The sequence below is a fragment of the Calypte anna genome, chromosome 1, assembly GCF_003957555.1.
Source record: "Calypte anna isolate BGI_N300 chromosome 1, bCalAnn1_v1.p, whole genome shotgun sequence".
In the NCBI taxonomy this organism is placed as follows: Eukaryota; Metazoa; Chordata; class Aves; order Apodiformes; family Trochilidae; genus Calypte; species Calypte anna.
Genome location: NC_044244.1, coordinates 181150706 through 181171402, shown reverse-complemented (window position 1 = coordinate 181171402; position 20697 = coordinate 181150706). Strand labels below are relative to the sequence as shown.

Below are 20697 nucleotides of genomic sequence, written 5' to 3'. Positions count from 1 at the left end.
ATGCACGATACAGAGGATTCCTTACCCTCTCTCTGCCTGTCTGACCTCAGTGACTTAAGGGATAGAGGGCAACCTTCCCAAGTGCCCTGACCTAACAGGTATTTGGCTCTGCAGGTGACACTGAGCAATAAGGAGGAAAAGGGTCCATGAAGGTGACGCTGAAGTTAAGTCAGCCTATGCCCTGCATCGAGGCTGCCTCCATAAATGAAAAAAGATGGGAATTGTTACAGGACACTCCCTTCGGAAGGGAACAGAAGGCCCACCATGCAGACCAAGTCAACTTTCGAGGGAAGTTGCTGCCTCCCTGAGGCCTGGGTTACAGATGTGAAGAGAAAGCTTGCTACCCTGGTATGGCCCTCAGAATATTATCCATTATTGATTTTTCAGATAGGCAGCAATGAAGTTGCTACAAGAAGTCCAAGGGCAATCGAGACTTTAGGGCATTGGGACAACTGGTTAAGTTAGTAGCACAAGCAGTGTTCTCTTCTATCTCTTCAGTTGCAGGGAATGATGAGGGAAGAAACTGGAAGAACCAACAGATAAATACCTCCAATTCTAGGGTCACCAGCAGGATTTTACATTTGCTGTACAACACAGCAGAAACAAAGCAGTCCTCCTAATTCCCAGAGTGTGTGGAAGATAATTTCCTGACATAGTTGGTGGGGGAGCCAAATAGGGAAGGTGCCCCACTGGACCTACTGCTTGTGAACAGAGAAGGACTTGTGGGTGATGTGAAGGCTGGAGGCTGTCTTGGGCATAGAAATCACAGTATTATATTTTTCAGTTCTTGAACAAGGAGGGGGGCCAGCGGAACTACTACCTTGGACTTCTGGAGGGCAGACTTTGGCCTGTTTAGGAGACTGGTTGATAGAGTACCCTGGGAGGCAGCCCTGAAGGGAAAAAGGAGTCCAGGAAGGCAGGACACTCTTTAAGAATGAAATCTTAAAGGTGCAGGAGCAGACTGTCCCCATGTGCTGAAAGAGGAGCTGCTGGGGAAGAAGACTGGTTTGGCTGAATAGAGAGATATCACTGCAACTCAGGGAAAAAAGGAGAGTTAATGGCCTTTGGAAAAAGGGGCAGGCAAAGATGTCATTAGGCTGTGCAGTGAGAATATTAGAAGAGCCAAAGCCCAACTAAAACTTAATCTAGCTACTGCTGTAAAAGACAATAAAAAGTCTTTCTATAAATAATTAGCAGCAAAAGGAGGGCTAAGGATAGTTTGTATTGAGCATGGACAGTGATAAAGGATGAGGAAAAGGCTGAGGTACTTAATGCTCTCTATCCCTCAGTCTTTAGTAGTAAGATCAGTTTTTATCTGGGTACCCAGCCCCCTGAGATGGAAGACAGGGATGGGGAGCAGAATAAAGCCCCCATAATCCAAGAAGAAACGGTTAGTCCCCTGCTATACCACTTACACACAAGTCAATGAGGCTGGCTGGTATCCACCCAAAGGAGCTCACAGAAGTGCTCACCAAGTCACTTTTCATCATCTACCAGTGTATTGTCTAACCAGGGAAGTCCCAGTGAGCTGGAGGTTAGGAAATGTGATGCCCATCTACAAGAAGGGCCAGGAGGAGGATCCAGGAAAAAACTACAGACCTGTCAGTCTGCCATTGGTACCAAGGAAGGTAATGGAGCAGATCATCTTGAAAGCCATCACACATGACATGCAGGATCAGGCCCAGTCAGTGTGGGTTCATGAAAGGCAGGTCCTGTTTGACAAACCTGATCTCCTTCTATGATCAGGTGACTCACTCAGTGGATGAAAGAATGGCTATGGATGTTGACTGCCTAGACTTTGGCAAAGCCTTTGACACAATTTCCCAAAGCGTTCTGGAGAAACTGGGTTGCTCATGGCTTTGACTAGCATCTGCATTGTTGAGTAAAAAACTGGCTGGCTAACCAAGCCCCAAAAGTTGTGCTGAATGGAGATAAATCCAGCTGGTGGGCAGTCACAAGTGGTGTTCTTCAGGGCTAAGTATTGAGGCCATTTTCTTAAATACCTTTATCAATTATCTGGACAAGGGGATTGAGTGCACCCTCATTAAGTTTGCAGATGACAACAAGTTGGGTGGGAGTGTTGATCTGCTTGAGGATAGAAAGGCTCTACAGTGGGACCTGGACAGGCTGAGTTGATGGATTGAGGCCAATTGTATGTGGTTTAACAAGGCCAAGTGAAGTCCTGCACTTCAAGCACTGATGAGTTGTTTTCATGACACTGCACTCCCAAAGAAGGAAAGATGATACAATTCAACCAATATATTCAAGAACATGCAATACTTCCTCTGTGGCTATCGGTTTTCAAAGGTGCCTGACCTCCTCAGGCACTAACTTGAACTGACTTTAAGATTTATGAAAGATTTGCTACTTAAAAAGCATTATGGAAATCCATGTAATGTTGTGCTGAGAAAAAGGGCTGCTCTGTAGGAGCAGTGCTAATGTGTCATACTCACTTGGACTTGGCAACAACCAGAAGGTCTGTGAAGAGGAAAAGGTGTCTCTCCTGGGTTTGCAGACCTGTCTTCAGCTGCACATGGCCATCCAGGATGAATGCTCGGTCGTGGCACATGAAAGATTGCACAAGGGGACATGCCTCTGGGCTGATGGGGGAGAAGCAGCTTTCTCTGCAAAAGGAAATAAAGGGAATAAGGAAAGCAAGTCAGCTGATTGCCTGTGTGTGAGAACCAAGCAGGAGCTTCTTACATATGTAACCAAAAGGCAAGTTATTTGACCACATTTCAGTGAGAGGGACAATGAAGGTAATTCAGCAGTCTGATTCTGACATACAATCTGATAGGTACTGTTGTCACTGAGCCTTGTAGAGCCCAAGCACATGGATAGCATTTAGCAATATTTTAAATATAGCACTCTCTATTTTGTCTATTTGTATTTTGACTCTTGTTGTACTGAAAACTTAGAGAAAATATTGCACCTTCTGTAGGCTCTCCATAAAGAGAGAGGAGATGTGTCACAAAGGGATAACTGCACTTTAGTCAGAAAGGGAGTCGTTTTTGACCAATTTAAGATCAAATTAAGGTTTAAGGTCAAATTAAGGTTTAATTTGTCTTGATTAAGACCAATTTATAGAAATTATTCAGAACCAAAGACAGCCACAAGATGCAACTGGACCTTGCTAGAGAGAGACCATGTACTAGATGTAACATGAGAAGAGGCTGCTCATTCTTTCTATTCCAGAACATGACTCACAAGTGTTGAAGTAAGATCCTCTTTGTGGGGTTTGGTTGTGTGACAGGAGCACAGCTATGCTGGTCTGAGGCTTTGTGTATAGGGGCTTCTGGATAATCCAAACCCAAGCCTATGGAGGGCAGATCAGGCTCCCTCCTGGACTACACCTTTTCTAAGGAAGTTTCAAGTAGTTCAAGGTTTCTGATGGTGGAGACATGATTCCCTCAACCCCTCCTGGTGTAACTGTTCTGCATGACATTAAGTAGTTAAAATGTTACAGAGACAGAAACGAGGGTTTCTCCAGCAAGTTGGTCAGCTCACTTACACAGCCAGGATATCCCTGGTGTCTGAGCCTTGCCCCAAAACATCTGTTTATATGTGATGGTCTGAGGGGAAATCACTCCTCCTTCAGGGCTCTCTAGAAGCTGGTTGCAGGTCAGGATCTGCCTTGGAAAGCCAGAGATGCGGCCTCAAACTCTTCTAGGCAGGTGAGAGAACTGAACCTGGGTCTCCTACACTCTGGTGTACCTCAAAGCATGAACTTCTGGATTAAAACCAGGACCCATCAGTACATCTACTCCTTACTTTTAAATGCAACTTTTCAATTATATGTTTTCCCTGGAGGTGTCTCCAAGTGAACTATTTTCCTTTGACTGAATTAATCAGTTAATTTTTTTCCTGTTTTTTGGGGTTTTGGTTTGGTTTTTTGTTTTGTTTTGTTTTATTTTTAAAGGCTAAGCTAAAATTTGGCAGGATGAACTTGGCAAGGAAAGGCTGAAGAAAGGCTGAAGTGAGCAGCTTTGGAACTATAGTTTATTTATATGTTCCCACTGGAATGGATGACAAACACCTCACAACTTTACTAGGAGAAAGGAGAAATGAATCTTACACAGTAAAAGTCACAAAATAAAGGGGAGAGATATGAAAGGAAACTAGACTGAGCAGAGGAAACCTTCAATGAAGGTCATAAACCTTCTTGCACCTCTCTTAGAGCCTGGCTGATTCCCAGCCCTCCTCTCCTTGATGCCTGTGGCTGGATTACTCAGGAAATTATTTAGGAAATCCTGACAGCTGGGAGAGAAAGGATAAGCTTTGAGATTGTCCTACATTATCAGGACACACTTTCACTGATCTGTAAGGGGCTGGGGAGGATCTCTACCTACTGGGGAGAGATCTGTATGGCCTTGGTTCCTCCTTTCTGGCTGGGAGCCTGAGTTTTTGAAAGAATCTCTCAATTTAATTTGACTTAAAGTGTGTCTTAATCTTCTCTTTCATTACCTATCTCTTCAGGGAAGAAAGAAGAGGAATTACTTGCAGAATGAATAATGCAAACTTGAAGTTTTTTGATAATTCCTAAGCAGAAGAGGTGTTCAGGAGTGTGAAGGTTAAAGAAGAGAATTTTGGTCAGTTCAGTAGTGACATATGCCACATGGCCACCAACAGGAATCAGGGGAGCAGCAAGCATCTCCTACCTTGCTACTTTCATGGAACTGGGAATTCACCAAGTCACCAGCTCATCAGTTCCTGACAGGTTACTGGGACTCAATTTTATAAACTCCCTAGCAGCACTTGGCACAGAAACCTAAGCAGAGGTCAGGAATGGTCCACCTGTGTGAAAGTCATGCATGGCCTCTACCTCACAGGTTAAATCAGGGAAATAGACACTTACATTTGAATCCAGTACACAATACTGAGAAAAAGCCCTTTTATGTGACACTGCTTTAACAAATGAGCAGAAGCATTCTTAAAATCATACTGATTCTTAAAATCATACTGTAGTGTCTTCCCTACTGACTTTCCTGTAGGTTCAGCCTCTTGTGTATCCATACAGGCAATTCTATTTGGTTATTCCTGTTTATACATTTTCTACATCCTGATCTGTTAGCCCAGGAACCTCCCAAATTAAACTAATCAAAATCTTTGTCATGTAGCTAAGCAAATGAAGGTGCAGCATGTTCATTTATGCCAGGAGGGTCCAGCACATTGAACTTGGTTTTAGAACAAGAAAACGCAACACTATAAATCATTTTTTTTTAAAGAAAACTGACTTCTAACACAGTGCCTTTCAAGCCTATCTACCATCTGAACTCTAATAAGAACTCACATATTTTAATAGACTTTACCTGATCAGCCATATTTTTTTAAAGTGAAAATATTTTCTTCCATTGAAACAAAATGGAAAAATGAAAGCCATCAATTCAGACAGATCTTCTAAAGCCTCAGGATAGAAGAAGATGGAATAAATTCACCAGCAGTTACAAAAATGTCTTTTTATAAAGTATGCTTTTGATCGTCTCAATTAATGTTCCATTGTTACAGGAATTAATCTTGAGTTTTGTCATACTCAAGAAAATGCAGATCAGCTATACCCTCAGGTGTGGGGATTTATCTAAGAGAGGTATTTTTGGAGTTCACTTTTTAATGTCTCACTGATTTTTCTGGCCATTAAATGAGTCTAATTTTGAAAAAGTGCTATGCATTCAAATGCTGATTCTTGGAAAATTCCTTTTGATAGAATTATGCAAAACTCAGAACTTAGGTCAATGTAGTTTCTGATATAATTTTAAAATTAAAAATCAGTGATGTAGGGCCTTGTCTGCCTGCCCTGTGTTCCCCCAGAAGTCATTCTATGAGTAATGTGTAAAAACCCCACAAAGTAACATTGTGTGGGAGTGTTGGTATGTTTGAGGGTAGGAAGGCTCTACAGTGGGACCTGGACAGGCTGGATCAATGGGCCAAGGGCAACAGTATGAGGTTCAACCTTCAGGCCAAGTATCAGGTCCTGCATTTTGGTCACAACAACCCCAGAAAACACTGCAGATCTGGGGAAGAGCGGCTGGGAAGCTGCCCAGGGAAGGACCAGGGGGTGCTGATCAACAGCTGGATGAATACGAGCCAGCTGTGTGCCCAGGTGACCAAGAAGGCCAACAGCATCCTGGCCTGCATCAGAAACAGTGCGGCCAGCAGGACCAAAGAGGTGATTGTGCCCCTGTACTTTGCATTGGTGAGGCCACACTTCACACACTGTGTTCAGTTTTGGTCCCCTCACTATAAGAAGGATATTGAGGTGCTGGAGCATGTCCAAAGAAGAGAAACTAAGATGGTGACGGGTTTGGAGCACAAGCCTTATGAGGAGAGGCTGAGGGAATTCCTATTGTTTAGTCTAGAGAAAAGGAGGCTGAGGGGAGACATTATTGCTCTCTACAAGTACCTGAATGGAGGCTATAGTGAGGTAGGGGTTGGTCTCTTCAGCCATGTAACCAGTGAATAATGAGAGGAAATGGACTCAAGTTGTGCCTGATGAGGTTCAGAGAGGATATTAGGAATCATTTTTTTAGGGAAGGAGTGATCAGGCACTGGAACAGGCTGCCCAGGGAAGTGGTGGAGGCACCATCTCTGGAGGGGTTCAAAAATCATGTAGAAAAAGCGGTTGAGGACATGGTCTAGTTGGCTTGTGGTGTTGTGCTGATGGTTCAACTTGATGATCTTAGGGGTCCTTTACAACTATAATGATTCTATGATTGTATGTGTGAGCAAGTGCTTCACAGGTTGAGCACAGAGTGGTAGTGAATGTCAACTGGTCACTAGTGAGGTCATGCAGGGCTCCACTCTTGGCCCAGTCCTCTTGAACATCTTTATCAATTACTTAGACACAGGACTGGAAGGCATTTTAAGCAAGTTTGTGGATGTCAGAAAATTGGGAGCAGCAGTCGACTCCCTCAACAGGTTAGAGAGATGGGCAATCACCAGACACATGAAGTTTAACAAGGATAAGGGGCAACCCTGGCAGCAAGTACAGCTGGGGAATGAGTGGCTGGAGAGCAGCACAGTGGAGAGGGACCTGGGGGTCCTGGCTGATGGCAAACTGAACATGAGGCAACAGTGTGCCCTGGCAGCCAGGAGGGACAACTGTGCCCTGGGGTGCATCAAGCACAGCATCACCAGTCAGTTAAAGGAGGTGATTGTCCCACTCTGCTCTGCACTGATATGGCCTCACCTTGAGTATTGTCTGCAGTTTGGGGCACCATGTCTGTATATAAAAGACATCAAGCTACTGGAGAACGTCCAAAGGAGAACCATAAATTGAAAAGTCTGGAAGGGATGACTTATGAGAAGCATCTGAGGTGACTTGGATTGTTCAGTTTGGGGAAAAGGAGGCTGAGAGGTGGCCCCATAGCAGTATATGGCTCCCTCACGAGGGTAAGAGATGGGGCTGGTACTGGTTTCTTCACTCCTGTGACCAAAGAGAGGACTCGGGGAAACGTTAGGAAGCTGAATCAGGGGAGGTTTAGGTTAGATACCAGGAAAAGGTTTTTCACTCAGAGAGCAACTGAGCAAGGAACAAGCTCCCCAGGGATGTGGTCACAGTACCAAGACTGCTTCAGTTCAAGAAGAGTTTGGATGACACTCTCAGGCATATGATGTGGTTCTGGGGACAGGAGGTTCTGCTCACAGGGACAAGAATTGGACTTGGTGATGCTGATGGGTCCCTTCCAACTTGGCAGATTTGATGATTCTATGATATCGTTCCAGTTTAACAGAAAAAAGCACCAACATCCAGGTTTGTTAAGAAGTAACTGTGAACTGATTTCTGAAAGATAGGGATATCCTACAGACAGCCATGTTCCACTTGTGCAGAAGCAAGGCTGATATTGATGTTCAGATGTCACTGCTATTGTAACTCTCTAGTTTCAAGTGGACATATCTTACTATTTTGAGTGTCTGAAATTTCTGTGTGTGGTTTTAACCAAGGAGAAATTCTGCAATTTGAGGACATCTAGAGATATTCTTGAATTATTCAGGAAAAGACTAAAATCACTATACTGTCTCAAATTAGTAGGAAGATCATTGCAGATTTTTCTCCCATGGCATTTCCAGAGCCTACATTTTACTCCTATTATTTTTCAAATTAATCAAAACAGGTATTTTAAGCCTGTTTAAAAGACACAATGATTTAAAAGAACTCTCCAGTTTTTAAGTGTAATATATAAAGCTGAAAACTGAAATAGTCAGCCAAACACTGAAAAACACATGCTCCTTGCATTTAGCATTAAAGCAAACACATCAGTGCTTGCTTCATCAGCCCTGTATTTACCAGAAACCACAACAACACAAATAATAATTTTTCTTCTCCCTGTGGAGCTTCCTTGTGGTTTCTCAGTAATACCTGAGTGGCATAACCCACAAAATATTTATTTTTGGTGTAATGGAGATGTCAGCTCTATTCTCTATTTGCAGTGAAAACAAAGTTTTCAAATGAGAGTTTAACAGCCTTTGTTAAGTGGTTACTAATTCCATGATCCATTTATGACAACGAGAAGCTTTCCCTTTATTTCAGTAAATGATGACTTCATTCTATCTATGATTTAGATTAAGCTGCTTCAGAGGAACAATCTGTTCCAAGGTACCTAAGCTGGAATGAGCTATTGGCAGGTACCTCAGCTATATGACATCCCTCTCACAGACTGCTCATGCTCTGTCCTAAATTTCACTCTGTTGCTTTGGTTATTATTGTCTGCCAGACCCTCTCTCCACTGATGATATGCAGAAGTATGTTTAATCTTATGATGCAGCATCAATGCTCTCCACAAGTCTGATACTTTGCTCTTTAACCTCTAAAGTCCTTCAGAAGAAGTAGGTGAGAAATGTGCCTTTTCATTAGCAGAGCAGTAAAATTGCAGCTATTCAAAAGGCTGAAATCTGAGTCAGCCCAGACATGTAAGAGGCTGCATGTGGTCTGCCAAACACACATACATAGCAAATTTCCAAATTTCTCCCACATTCAACAACTTGGCCTATACTTATCTCACAGAGGTACCATAAGAAAAATACTTAATACTTGTGCCAGTGCTGAAGGCGAGGTAAGAATCAGAAGCTTTTTCCAGTTTTGTGCCTACACACATAGATCCTGCAGTTTGCAGCATAACCCTAATCTTGATTTGGCTACAGGTCAATAAGAGCACCCATTAGCCCTCATCATGAGGAATTCCTCTAAGGAATCAGCGATTTATCTTTTAGGGGAAATATAGCAAATGAATTTTCAGCTTCAGTGTCTGTTATAATGCATTTATTTTACCATCACTGAGTAACAGCACTGGGCTAGAGCAACCCACTGGGAGAAGCAGGACTATTCCCACCCTTTCATGGCTGTTAAAAACAGCAGCTATCTGCACATTAGGAAATGTCTACAGCCTACCCCACATTACAGGTTTTTGCCAAAACAGACATATCAGTCAGTCACGACATGTGATGTGTGACCAGCTGAGATACCCACAGAAGCAAGCTCCATTCAGAAGTCAAGTTTCTTAATTTTCTAATACAGCTTTTATTGAGAATCAGGTAATAATCTTTGCACTTCTTTTCTGTGCCTCCTCCTCAGAGCCTTAAGCTGCTACAACTGCTTTGAGCAGGAATGTCAGCAGCAGCTTAAGTAGATGCTTGCTTCATACTTTTGCTAACAAGGCAGGTTGTGATAACTGGAGCTTGGAATCCAAGATAGTTTACTGCTGTAAAACCTTGAACAAATAAGCCATATTACCCATATTGTGTGGCTAGAGGGCATTTTGCATTCAAGATAATTAACTTAATGAGGTATTGAGAACAATTCTTTAATCAACCAAAAGAGCTCCAATTTAGTGTGCAACCCTTGTCTTTCCTGAGATAAGGTGGGAAAAAAATAAAACAAAAACAAACATGTAACACAGCAGGGAGTGCTGATCTGCTAATAGTGCGCTGAAGTCCCCTATTATGTTTCAGGACTTCAGTACATATCTAATTTAATCATAAAAGATAGTTTGGATGTGACTTGTATCCTGGCCAACCTGACAGCCTCGTGATAATGGATCATAATGTTCCATGTGAGAAAAAAGAAGAGTGAAAACTGAAGTGAAAGAAGAACTTTTTTTGTACACTGAAACCAGACACCCATGCTTGGGACTGAACACAAGAAAACAAATATGGTCCTGCACATGCTCCTGGTGAATTTCAATTGTATTGTACTGACAGCTCATTTAAGTGCATGGTTTTCAAAAAGCTGCTCAGCAGAGCCTACTCAGATGCCATTATCTGTTTGGCATGGCCATGCAAAGATCTGATGGCATCAGGACTAAGCACTTGCAGTTGTAACCATAAATGAGGCTGCATGCAGACAAGGCTCAACCACACAGGGTCTGCACCCTCAGAGCCCTATTTAGACAGGAAGGTTATATTAAAAAAAATCCTTTGCATGTTTAAGGTGGTAATGACACACGACTCCCACTGCCAACCATGACCCATGCCCTCAGGGACTCACCCATGTGCACAGGATATTTGGTGCTTCTTCTCAACACACTTTCCATCTAAATTTATGCAGCATTTTACTCTTAATAAATAATAGTTATACCTGGAGGGTGAAAGTAAGCACAAAAAGTATCAGCCTGGAGGGTATGAGTGTTTTCCAGGAAGGAGGTAGGTAAGATATGGGCCAACACAAAGTTAGTATGCTGTTGTAATCTTACACTGACTATTTATAGAAGGGACTTGGATAGACAAGCGTAAAACTCGCTTCATCACATGGGCTGCCAACCCATTTCTGAAAATCTGCTGTCAACTTGATCCTCACTATGCTAAAGGAGCTTCTTTCTGAGGATGCTGGGCATGTTTGCTTGCTGTTATCTATGGTAAATTATATACAGTTGAAGCATCACTTTGTGAAAAGAGTGCAGCATTCCAGAAATAGCAAGTCTATTTTCTACAGCACCATGTTAAAGTCTTCTAGGCCACCACCAACACATACAGCAGCTTTTTTACAATGACATAAGTGATATGTGCTCAGTTCTTCAAAAAGCATTGTTTACTTTCTAAGTATTAAAATACCTTTTCCTACTCAATAAAAGTGCTTTACTGGCTGCAAGGTTTTTTTTACAAATAATGTATTTGAACAAATCTGAGACAGTTGTCTGGATTCAAAACACTCATCCCTGTGTTTTCTCCCATAGATTACATCTGTGGCTCTCACAGAAAGCCCCCTGCACAAGCAAACATTAGCCCCAGTTCACAGCCTCCAGCACAGGGCTAACTCCACTCTACCTTTGTAAGTGGCTGGACACCAATAAAACACAGTGGAAAGCACCCTACCCAAGATAAAAGAGTGTTTCTCAACAGGCAGAGCAAGCACAAACCCAGACAATGGAATGAAGATTAATATTAATATAGGCTACAAGCAAGTTTTCCTCAGATAAGTAGATAGATTTACATTTTCGGACAGAAATCAAGGCTACATCGTTTTTAGAAAATCAGGTACCATTTCTGCTTCCAAAGGTCAGTGTACATATTTTAATTCAAAATATCTTGAAAAAATGTTCCAACTTAAAACTATTTAAGGATTCTAAAAGTTGTTTTGTAAGTATCTGGAATCATCTTTGCACTTTGTCAAAACCTTATTAAAGTAATAAAAATTGATGATGAATCAACATGACCTATACAAAATGTTCAAGGTGTTGATGCAATGAACTATTATTTTTCTGTGGTCTTCCAAAAACCAGTAAACGATTAAGACTTGTGGTAAAATATCACATAGTTGTAGGGTAAAATGCATCATTAAAAAAAAATAAATCCTCATACAATTCAGGATGGAAGCTTGGCAGCTTAAATGAAAACAAACTGCACTTAAGTAATTTCGAAATAGCCAAAAGTACAATATTCTCTGCAGAGCAAATATGTACTACGGCGTGGTGGATGGAGACAGGAAACACACTTGTGGTTTGGTTTGCTTCCAAGGCTTTTTGTTTTATTTTAACAAACAGCTGCAAGGTGTTTACTCTGAATATTTAGCACAAGGGCAAAACTCTCTATTGGTATAAATTAGCACCATGGGTTTTGGTCATATTATGGCTGTTTCTACAAGAAAAGAATTTAGTGCAAGTTCCTTAGATCCAACAGAAAAGCTCTCGCAGTGTGGGTGTCCTCCAGCCCTGCAGCTCTGGTAGCAATCAGCAAGTCCAAGGGGTTTTGGTCCAAGTCCCCCTGAGAAGTTTGGGGGAGGACATATTCACATGTAGAAGTCAATAAAACCTTTCCCAGCCTTTGGAAAAATTGATCCTCTGCTGCTCACTGTGGTTCCCACTCATTTTTACTGACTGACATAGCATCACCACCTTGAGTTACTCTTCCATTACAGTTTCACCAGAAAAATGCTATTCCAGGCACTGTCTACCCAGACAAAGGTTTCATTGTTTGGATGGAAAAAAAAATCAGGAAAAAAAGTGACCTTCGGGAGCTAGGGGGGTGGAAAGGAAAGAATCCTGGCTCCTTTGTACCCATCCAAAGGAGGCACACAGGGGAGCCACTCTGGGATCTCAGTGTCACCTATGTATCCCTAGGAGAATCCAGAATTATTTTAGTAGGCTGAGGTGATAAGGTGTCTGTCCTACCTTAATTTTTTGAGGAATCAGCAATCACAACTTGAACTTTTAATCACACTTAATCACAACTGGGACATTCAAAAGCCTTGCTCAACTCTGTTGATGTTGAGTTACCTCATGAATGAAATTAACCTTTCCTTCAAAAGAGTGTTTCAGATATCTTCTTGCAAACTGTATTACAAGAATTCAGTGCAGGTCATGTAATAGCCAGGTATTCTGGGCTACCTAAAAATAGAAAAAAAATCTGCAGGCCTCTGCAGACACAAGTCATTTCAAGCGGAGTTGCATACAAGGAAAGACTGGTGTCCCTTCTGGACCATTATTTATGGCTGTCAGTGAGCCCATGTGTCAGTATCTGCCCACCCTATCTTCTGCAGCTAAATGCTACACAGCCTGCAGACAGGAAGAATAAGGCACTTGTGTGATCATGTCCTTTCAACAGGGAAATACTGCATTTTCTAGGTGACTGCCTGGGTTTATTGCCTGTCAGTCACCTTACACAATTATTGGATAATATCAGGGGGGCTGCTCACAGTCTCTCAAAGTCTCAGTGCTCAACAGTCATTCCTCTTTAGCCTCTGATATTCCCATTCTCCAAGAAGTAATTCAGTTAGGCTCCTTTGCCCCTCAGCCCAAGCCACCTGGGTAGAGTCCTGCAGTTAAGCAACAATGACTTTTAAGAAAATCAAATGCATTCAACACAGCGCAAGACTTCAACCATGTGGCCAGGTAAAGCAATTCTGAAGTCCATCGCCTGCTGTTCCCTGATTGCCCCTTTTCAGGAGAAAACTCATTGGTTATAAACAAAGTAATCATAAAGTGGCCTATAAATAGCTGCAAGTACAGCCTTTGAAAGATAAGCCTCTTCATCACTCTTCATGCTCCCACAAGCTGTAGCTCTCATTGAAGCTACTGCTGCCTGGCCTTGCCTGTATCCTCACAACTGTGGGACACTGTGGGGTGAACTCCACAAAGCTCCACAGCAGAGATGAAGGGAAGATCTGCTCAGTCCTCACACGTGCTTAAATTTTCAAGGACCATTTCCCTTTGAGGGATGGCCAATATGGGTTGTGCATGGAAGACTGGATTGTCACTTTACTGTACCTGTCTGAGCAGTAACAGGAACAAATCTGGCTTTGGTTTGTCTCAAGGGCTTTAAGCCATATTTTGATGCTAGGACTACAGCACAGGAATTATCCTATTATAGTGAGGGGATTACTTGATATGCCTGCTGCTGCCAGCTATTGCAAGTATAATGACCCAGATTCCTTATGAACAGCCAGCAGACAAATTAGTTGCAGCCACATGCACCTGTTTGCTCTCCTGTAACTGCCTACATATTCAACAAGTTTTTCACATAGCTACTCCAGAGGTTAGTCAGAGGTTTCTATTCCGCCAGTGATCTGAGTAGAAGAAATAAGCTCTCAGAAGCAAAGGCCAGGAACATGCACAAAGCAGGAGCCTAGAAAAGGGGGAAACACAAGAGCCTTTCTCATAAGGACATTTTTCCCCATGATTATTTGAGCCTTTGATATACCAGAAGAGCTGGCTCATGTATGATTAGTGACCTCTTTCTAGAAATGCATGTCCCACTTGACACATCACCTTCCAGGAAACCTGGCTCTTGGACAGCAACACTGAGGGGAATGAGCTGGAGGGGCTCAGCAGCTGAACATGTTTTCAGAGGAGCTCTAATAGCTGAGATGCTTGCAAAGCATTGGAGATGGTTATACTACCAGAAGAAAATGCTGTGAGAAGGTGTTTGAAAACTCCTTAGCACTGCTTATTCATTCAGGTGAAGGTCTTTACAGTACTTTTCTGTGTTTTCTGAATAATGCTGCCATGAAGACCCAGGATGCACCTAGATGTACTGAGGAATAGATGTACTGAGGTATAGATGTACTGATCAAAAAAAGCAGTAGTCTCAGAGCTTAAAACCAGCTTCAGCTGGGGGACAGGACAGACTGAACATGTGTGTGTCACTGGGTGACAGGCAAAATAATCCTGGGAATAGATGTGTGCTTTTCTGCTCTCAGGTAAGTACTTTTGCCATTCATCTAAAGAGCCAGGCTTGCTCCTATGAACACAAGATTTTTGGTTCCAGGAACATTGCATAAGGCCCTCCTTCAGCTGAGGAAGAGAGAAGGAAAGTCTACTCACCCCAAATAACTTCTTTAGTAGTCAGATAACTCTTCTGGGAAGAACAATATGAATTGCCTAAGGAGGAAGAGCGGAATCTGCATGATCCATTGAAATCACACGGCCTTCAAGGCCAGGAGTTTCCCAAAGAGTGATTGTCTGTGGGGATCTGCCTAAGGAGCTGAGAAGAAACACCTAGCACAGCTTCTGCTAAGCTTGCTGCATGGCACAAACTTTGTCTCTCCCTGTCGAAATAGGCAATGAGGCAGACTCCTTCCCACTTCAGCCCTGATAGTGCATGTTCAGAAACCACTGCCCTAAGCAATTACTGAAAAAGACTCCAATAAAATGGATTCAGACAGGCATTTAAGAGACAGAAGGATTTGTAACTGCTTTTGTGAGGGCCTTGCTCTTGCCCAGGCAGATTAAACAGGGTCTGTGGACTAGTGGATGAAGCTTCTCCAGAGCCTCACAGGAGGTGTTCAGTTCTTTGACACAGATCTATTTTTGGGATGTACTGACACATGCAAAAGCACAACTCTAGGTGTATGGGTGCTCTCTGGGCAGTAGAGTCCCTGAAGAACAGAGACACTTGGGAGGTCACACAGCTGCTGAGATTATGGTTTTTAAGTCATGGTTTTATATTCAGGTACATAAATTATTCCCATGTCTTGCCCCTGAGACTTATTACCCTTTATTGGATTTTGCCCCCAGTGCTCAAACACTGAACACATGGGCACAAAAGAAATCTAAAGACAAACTGTTATTCCCAACATGTGATTAAAAATTCTTCACCAGCAGTTTTGTGCACCATGGGGAAGGAATTGGAGGAGGAGAAGTAATGTCATATCACCTAGGAGGAGAGTTCAGTGATTATTTAATGCTGGCCCTTGCCAGAGGTGAGAGCAGCAGAGGCTGCACATCAGCCTGCACATCATTAGAGGCTTTCTGCTTGTTTACACAAGATAAATGATTGCAAAGCAGTCTAAGAGAGTTGGTCTGTGATTTCCTCAGGTATGCTGCTGCTCAAACTGCTTAGCCAGACTATCATTTGGCAGAGATTTTATTGTGTAAAATCAGGGATCCACAATGGCTGGACAACAGCTGCACTTTGCCAAACCTTAAGGCTTAATCCAAAGATCCCCCCAAATGGCCTGCAGCCAAAAGCACATGTGGACAGGGAGACATCTGGAGAAGCAGAGCCCTGCACTCATCCCAATGAGCAGTGCTCCTTTCTGTCTTAGTCTTAAAACTGTCACAACTCTTCTCGAAGGAGAATCGGCTTAAAGCACTAGTGTTAAACTATTAGTCATTTATTGTAAAATTAATCCTTCATTTAAACTTAAATCCCTCCAAAACCTTGCTTCCAAGCCTTATTATTTGTCACTTCCAGTGCTTTTCTTTTAATAAAAAAAGGAATCGTTTCTCTGAGAGCTCATTTCCATCTCCAGATGTACAAACATTGCTATAAGCCAGCATGTATGTCATAAATGAAGAACTGATGGGTTTTATCAAAAACAAACACATGCACAAATACACACACATGCTCATACAGAAAACAAAACAGAAAAAACACAGTGGGGGGACAGGAATGCCAATCTCTAACTTAAAAGGCCATTTGAGGCCTCAGAAAGTTCACTTTGTTCCTTGTTAACAGTTAATAAAATTTTATCCCCAGCTATTACTACATAAAAATAACTTTTGCACTCAAGCACATGATTTAAGGAAACAATACTACAGTGTCATACTTACCTTAAAACAAGCATGAATTAGAATTACTATAAAGATGATAGATTGTACAATATCATCACAAGTTATTTTAATTATGTGCAATCCCATTAAAAAGGAAGAGCAATTTGATACATATTAGTGTATTTTTAGAAAGTCACTGTTTTTACTGAAATTTGTGTTTCCTTACTTTGCATGCAGAAACATGACATACTGAGGGGAGAAATCTGGGAAAGTTCTCAGACAGAGGTTTATGCTTATTCAGATTAAGCATAAAATATACAAAAACGAAAAGTCCTCATGAAATGGAAAATTTCAGGTGAAATTCTGATCAGAAGTGTCAAGGCAAAATTAAATCCAAAAAAGGAGTTTTCATTCACTTTGTTGACTGAAACTTTAGGAATAGATTTTTCCCTCCATCTCGATGACTAGAAACTCGATTTCTAACCAAGCTGTGGTTTGTATAACCAAATGATGCCTGGAGCTGGAGCTTTATGTAAAAGCTACAAAATATTACAAGTCAAGATGAAATTAACACTGCCTGTACTTAACCTCTCATACAGAGAAATTCTAATTTGTGGCTGTTCTGCCATTTTTCTTCCTTTCTTTCATAAAATGGCTCTTATGTATTCTTGAGTGTACTGGAGACGCTCAGAAAAAGAACTTTCAAATGAGGAGTGGAGGACACAGGGCTGCCCCCAGGGTGCTGCCACTTTGATTTTCACCTGGGGAAACCACTCTGACAATAGTGACAACCTATGTGCTTCCCAAAAAATCACAAGCCCTGTGGCTTCAGAAAGACTGCCTGCCAGGGCTCCCTTCCAGGGCAAGCCTCTTCCCAAGGGTGTAGGATTAAGAGGCCTCCTCCCATGCCATTTTGGTGGCCAAGGGCACAGGGGGAAGCTGTGGAGATGTTGTTTCAGTTGTGCATGTCTGGTATTGGCCACCTGGCCCATTGCCCAACTCAGCCTCTCACAAGCCACAGGGCAGTGGGTGGAGGTCTCATCAGGGAGTGGCCCCCAGGTAGGGCCCTGGCTCACCCAATGTCCGTGTGTCTGCCCCTGACACCTCACACCTTCTCACCCTGCACACAGCACCAGTCACTTGTCACACTCACTTGTCACCCTCTTAACCTCTTCACTCGCCTCCATTTTTCAGTCTTCACACCGTAGCACCCCCAGCCAAAATCTGATGGCTGCATTCAAAAGGAAGAGTAATTAGGGCAGGACCTGGCCGTACCCCCGTCTGTCCTTGTGTTGGGCTCACCCCTCCCCACAACACCACCGCTGGTTGTGGTCACTGCCTTTGGAGACAAAACTCCACACTGATAACACCTGAAACGCACACAGGCACCCACAGAAATGGGCACACACACACCTTTGGCTGATGACCTTCGGCTTCCCCAGTTTAGCCACCAGGTACCATCAGTCTCACACCATCCCTGGGGCTATGCCCTGCAGCAGGGTGGCCCTAGGCCATGCCTCTCAAGCCACCATCATTTGGCCAAACCACAGTAGCCATGGCTGAGGGTCCCACTCCTCCATCTGACAGGTTTTGCTGTGGTGACTGATGAGGTGAGGCAGTGGGGAGATGACCTCAGTCACGGGGGTACAGCCCTTGCTCTGCGCCCTAACAAATGCTGTCATGGCGCCTCTAGGGCTGCATGAGAGCAATACCATGATGGCAGATGGGTGTGCAGCTGCTTGGGGTGGATGTGCCCAGGAAGGCCCCGTCCTGCCACAGCCATCACATAAAATGGCTGTGGGGGCGATGAGGTGGCAGGTTGATCCTCTCTATGCCCCTGTCCTGCACCAGCGTGCTGAGCCTCACCAACCAAATGCATCTCGTGGAGACTACTTTGCAAGGCATAATTATTCGCTACCACGGAAACAAGTGAAGAACGAGCAAAATAATGATTACAACCAAAATACCTATTTAACAAGTTAGTTACGTGCAATTAACTTCTACTCCCTTTTTATTCCCAGGAATCAAATTTGCCTGAAACACCAAATACTCATCTTCCTGGTGAAAAAGAGACAGTTACCGTCTTCTGGCAATTTACATTTATTAGAAGTCTCTATTTTTGTCTTCATCTAGTCACATAGCTTGGATCATCCACATATCTTCTGACTAAAACCCTGAAAACACAATGTCCAAGACTTTGGGAACACTCTGTATTTGACGAGCGCCAAGTGGAATGCATTACTAGATTGCACATATGATCTTCGTTATCTGGGATATTTAGCATTTGGCACGGGACTCCTGGAAGATAATATGCCAGAACCACTTACTGTGCACTGAGAGAAGGAAGAGCAGCCTCTCCATGAATGGCACAACACTCCTGCCACATACAGATAGGGAAAAAAATACCTTGGAAATCTGTGAAATCCTCAGTTTTTACCTCAACTTTTTCAACCATAAAAGCTGCATAGTAAAGCTGGGAGGGGTGAATTTTTAGGTATTCCTTTTCCTTTTAGGTTAATTTCCTTTTAGGTTAATTAATAATGTTAATAATGAATAATATTAATTAATATTTTTTTATTGTGCTCTTTGTTCTTTTTTTTTTTAATAGCCCTTCCTTCTAGCTTACACCAAAATAGCATAAGTATGCTTCATACTATAATAAAGAGTAGTTTCATTACCAATATTTTAGCACCTTTAGGGCGTTAACATATCTATAAATAGTCATTCAGACTCAAAAATTGTGAAACTATATCATGAATAAGTTGCAGCATGTAAAAATATCACTTTCAAAGGTCTAGAGAGGTATGCATTAGGAAAGTGGAAGCTGCCAGCAATAGCAATACAGAATTTGGCTGTCCCTGTGAAGTACCCAAGGTGTGAGCAAAAGTCTACCACAGCAGAGCAGACACTTTGTAACTTGGGCTTTGTCACATGTGAAAATTGCTTTGGAGGACAGCAGAACAAAGGCTGAAAATTTGTCTTGAAACAGGTCTTTACTATTTGATATCCATTATTTTGAGATGACAAGACCTGATGCTTAAATCCAGGCCTCAGACATTTCTGTTTCAAGCCCATATTTTGTGTTGCTCTGAAATATGTCATCAAGTTGTGAAGTTTTCATTAAAGGACACCAAGAAAAAAATAAGAGGAAAATTACAACTGCTTAACAGATCCAAGGCCAAACATAACTAACCAGAAACCTTTGTTGATTTTGTACACATTAATGGAGTTAACAATCAAACTCGTTATCCTGCACCTTAGTATCAGCCAAGAAAAATATCAAAAGCTTATTTTCTAGTGTATTTCTGTAATAACTTTGCTCAAAGTAATTCCAAAGAGGATATCTGACAATGTCAAACAGTCCTTACACACCTATTTTGTCAGGAAAGAGAAACCATACCGAAAAAAGAGGAAATAAGAACAGGAGGCAATAAACAGTCTGCATATTTTCATCTCTTGGAAGTAAGGGTCCACATATATATATATAAGTACATATATATATATATATGTACAATTCCACTTTAATATCTGTATTGTTTACTATGTTCCTCTGCTGCCTGTATCTACAGCTGACTGGAGGCAGTGATTACAGTGTGGTCACTCACCTGTGCATCATCATGCCATGCAGCCATCCCAGACTTCTTCTGCAAGCTAAATGTCGTGTAACTCCTTTTATTATATGACTGCCATGGTAAGGCAAGATTTGTAAGGAAGGCTTAACTATCACTAAACCTAATGTTAACACTGAGGAAAAAGAAGACAAGCTTTTAAGCACGCAAGACTCAGATTTGCTTCTCTTTCACAGCCGAAGAACAGGACAATGGCAAAAACAAGTGACTGCTTTTTCCAGCTAGATTATCTTGCCTCATTTACATCCTTGTGCCATCACAGCTGTAACACCATTACCATTAAAAAACTTAAATCTTCAAAATGCTAAACAGCCATCTCCAGATGTCATAATGGTTTGTTTGAACAAATACCATTAATAAACTTTAAAATGCCCCAAAATAAGTCTGTCCAAAATAGATGCCACCATATTTTATGAAAGTGCCCTGTATAAAAACCAAGGGCACCTGACATACAAAGTGATCTTAAAATATGAACTTGACTTGTGCTTCTCAGTATTTCCTACCCTTTTAAGCTACACACTTGTTCATTCATTTTAACAAATACTGAGGTGAGCCAGCTGCTGAGGTGAGAGGATTCATACAAATCCTTCACAGATGTTTGCTAAATTCAGATAGGAGCTTTATTATCTACAAGTCATTAATCAACCACT

The 20697-nt window shown here is 42.2% G+C and overlaps 1 protein-coding gene across 1 annotated transcript in view; it reads right to left on the bottom strand.

Annotated features, from left to right (window-relative positions):
* ARHGAP20 (Rho GTPase activating protein 20) overlaps positions 1-20697 on the bottom strand; it is a 63993-nt gene that overhangs the window by 30767 nt on the left and 12529 nt on the right. Inside the window, exon 3 of the mRNA XM_008502343.2 lies at positions 2454-2624. Within this exon, the coding sequence (XP_008500565.2) occupies positions 2454-2624 (171 nt within the window). The remainder of the gene's footprint in view (positions 1-2453; positions 2625-20697) is intronic.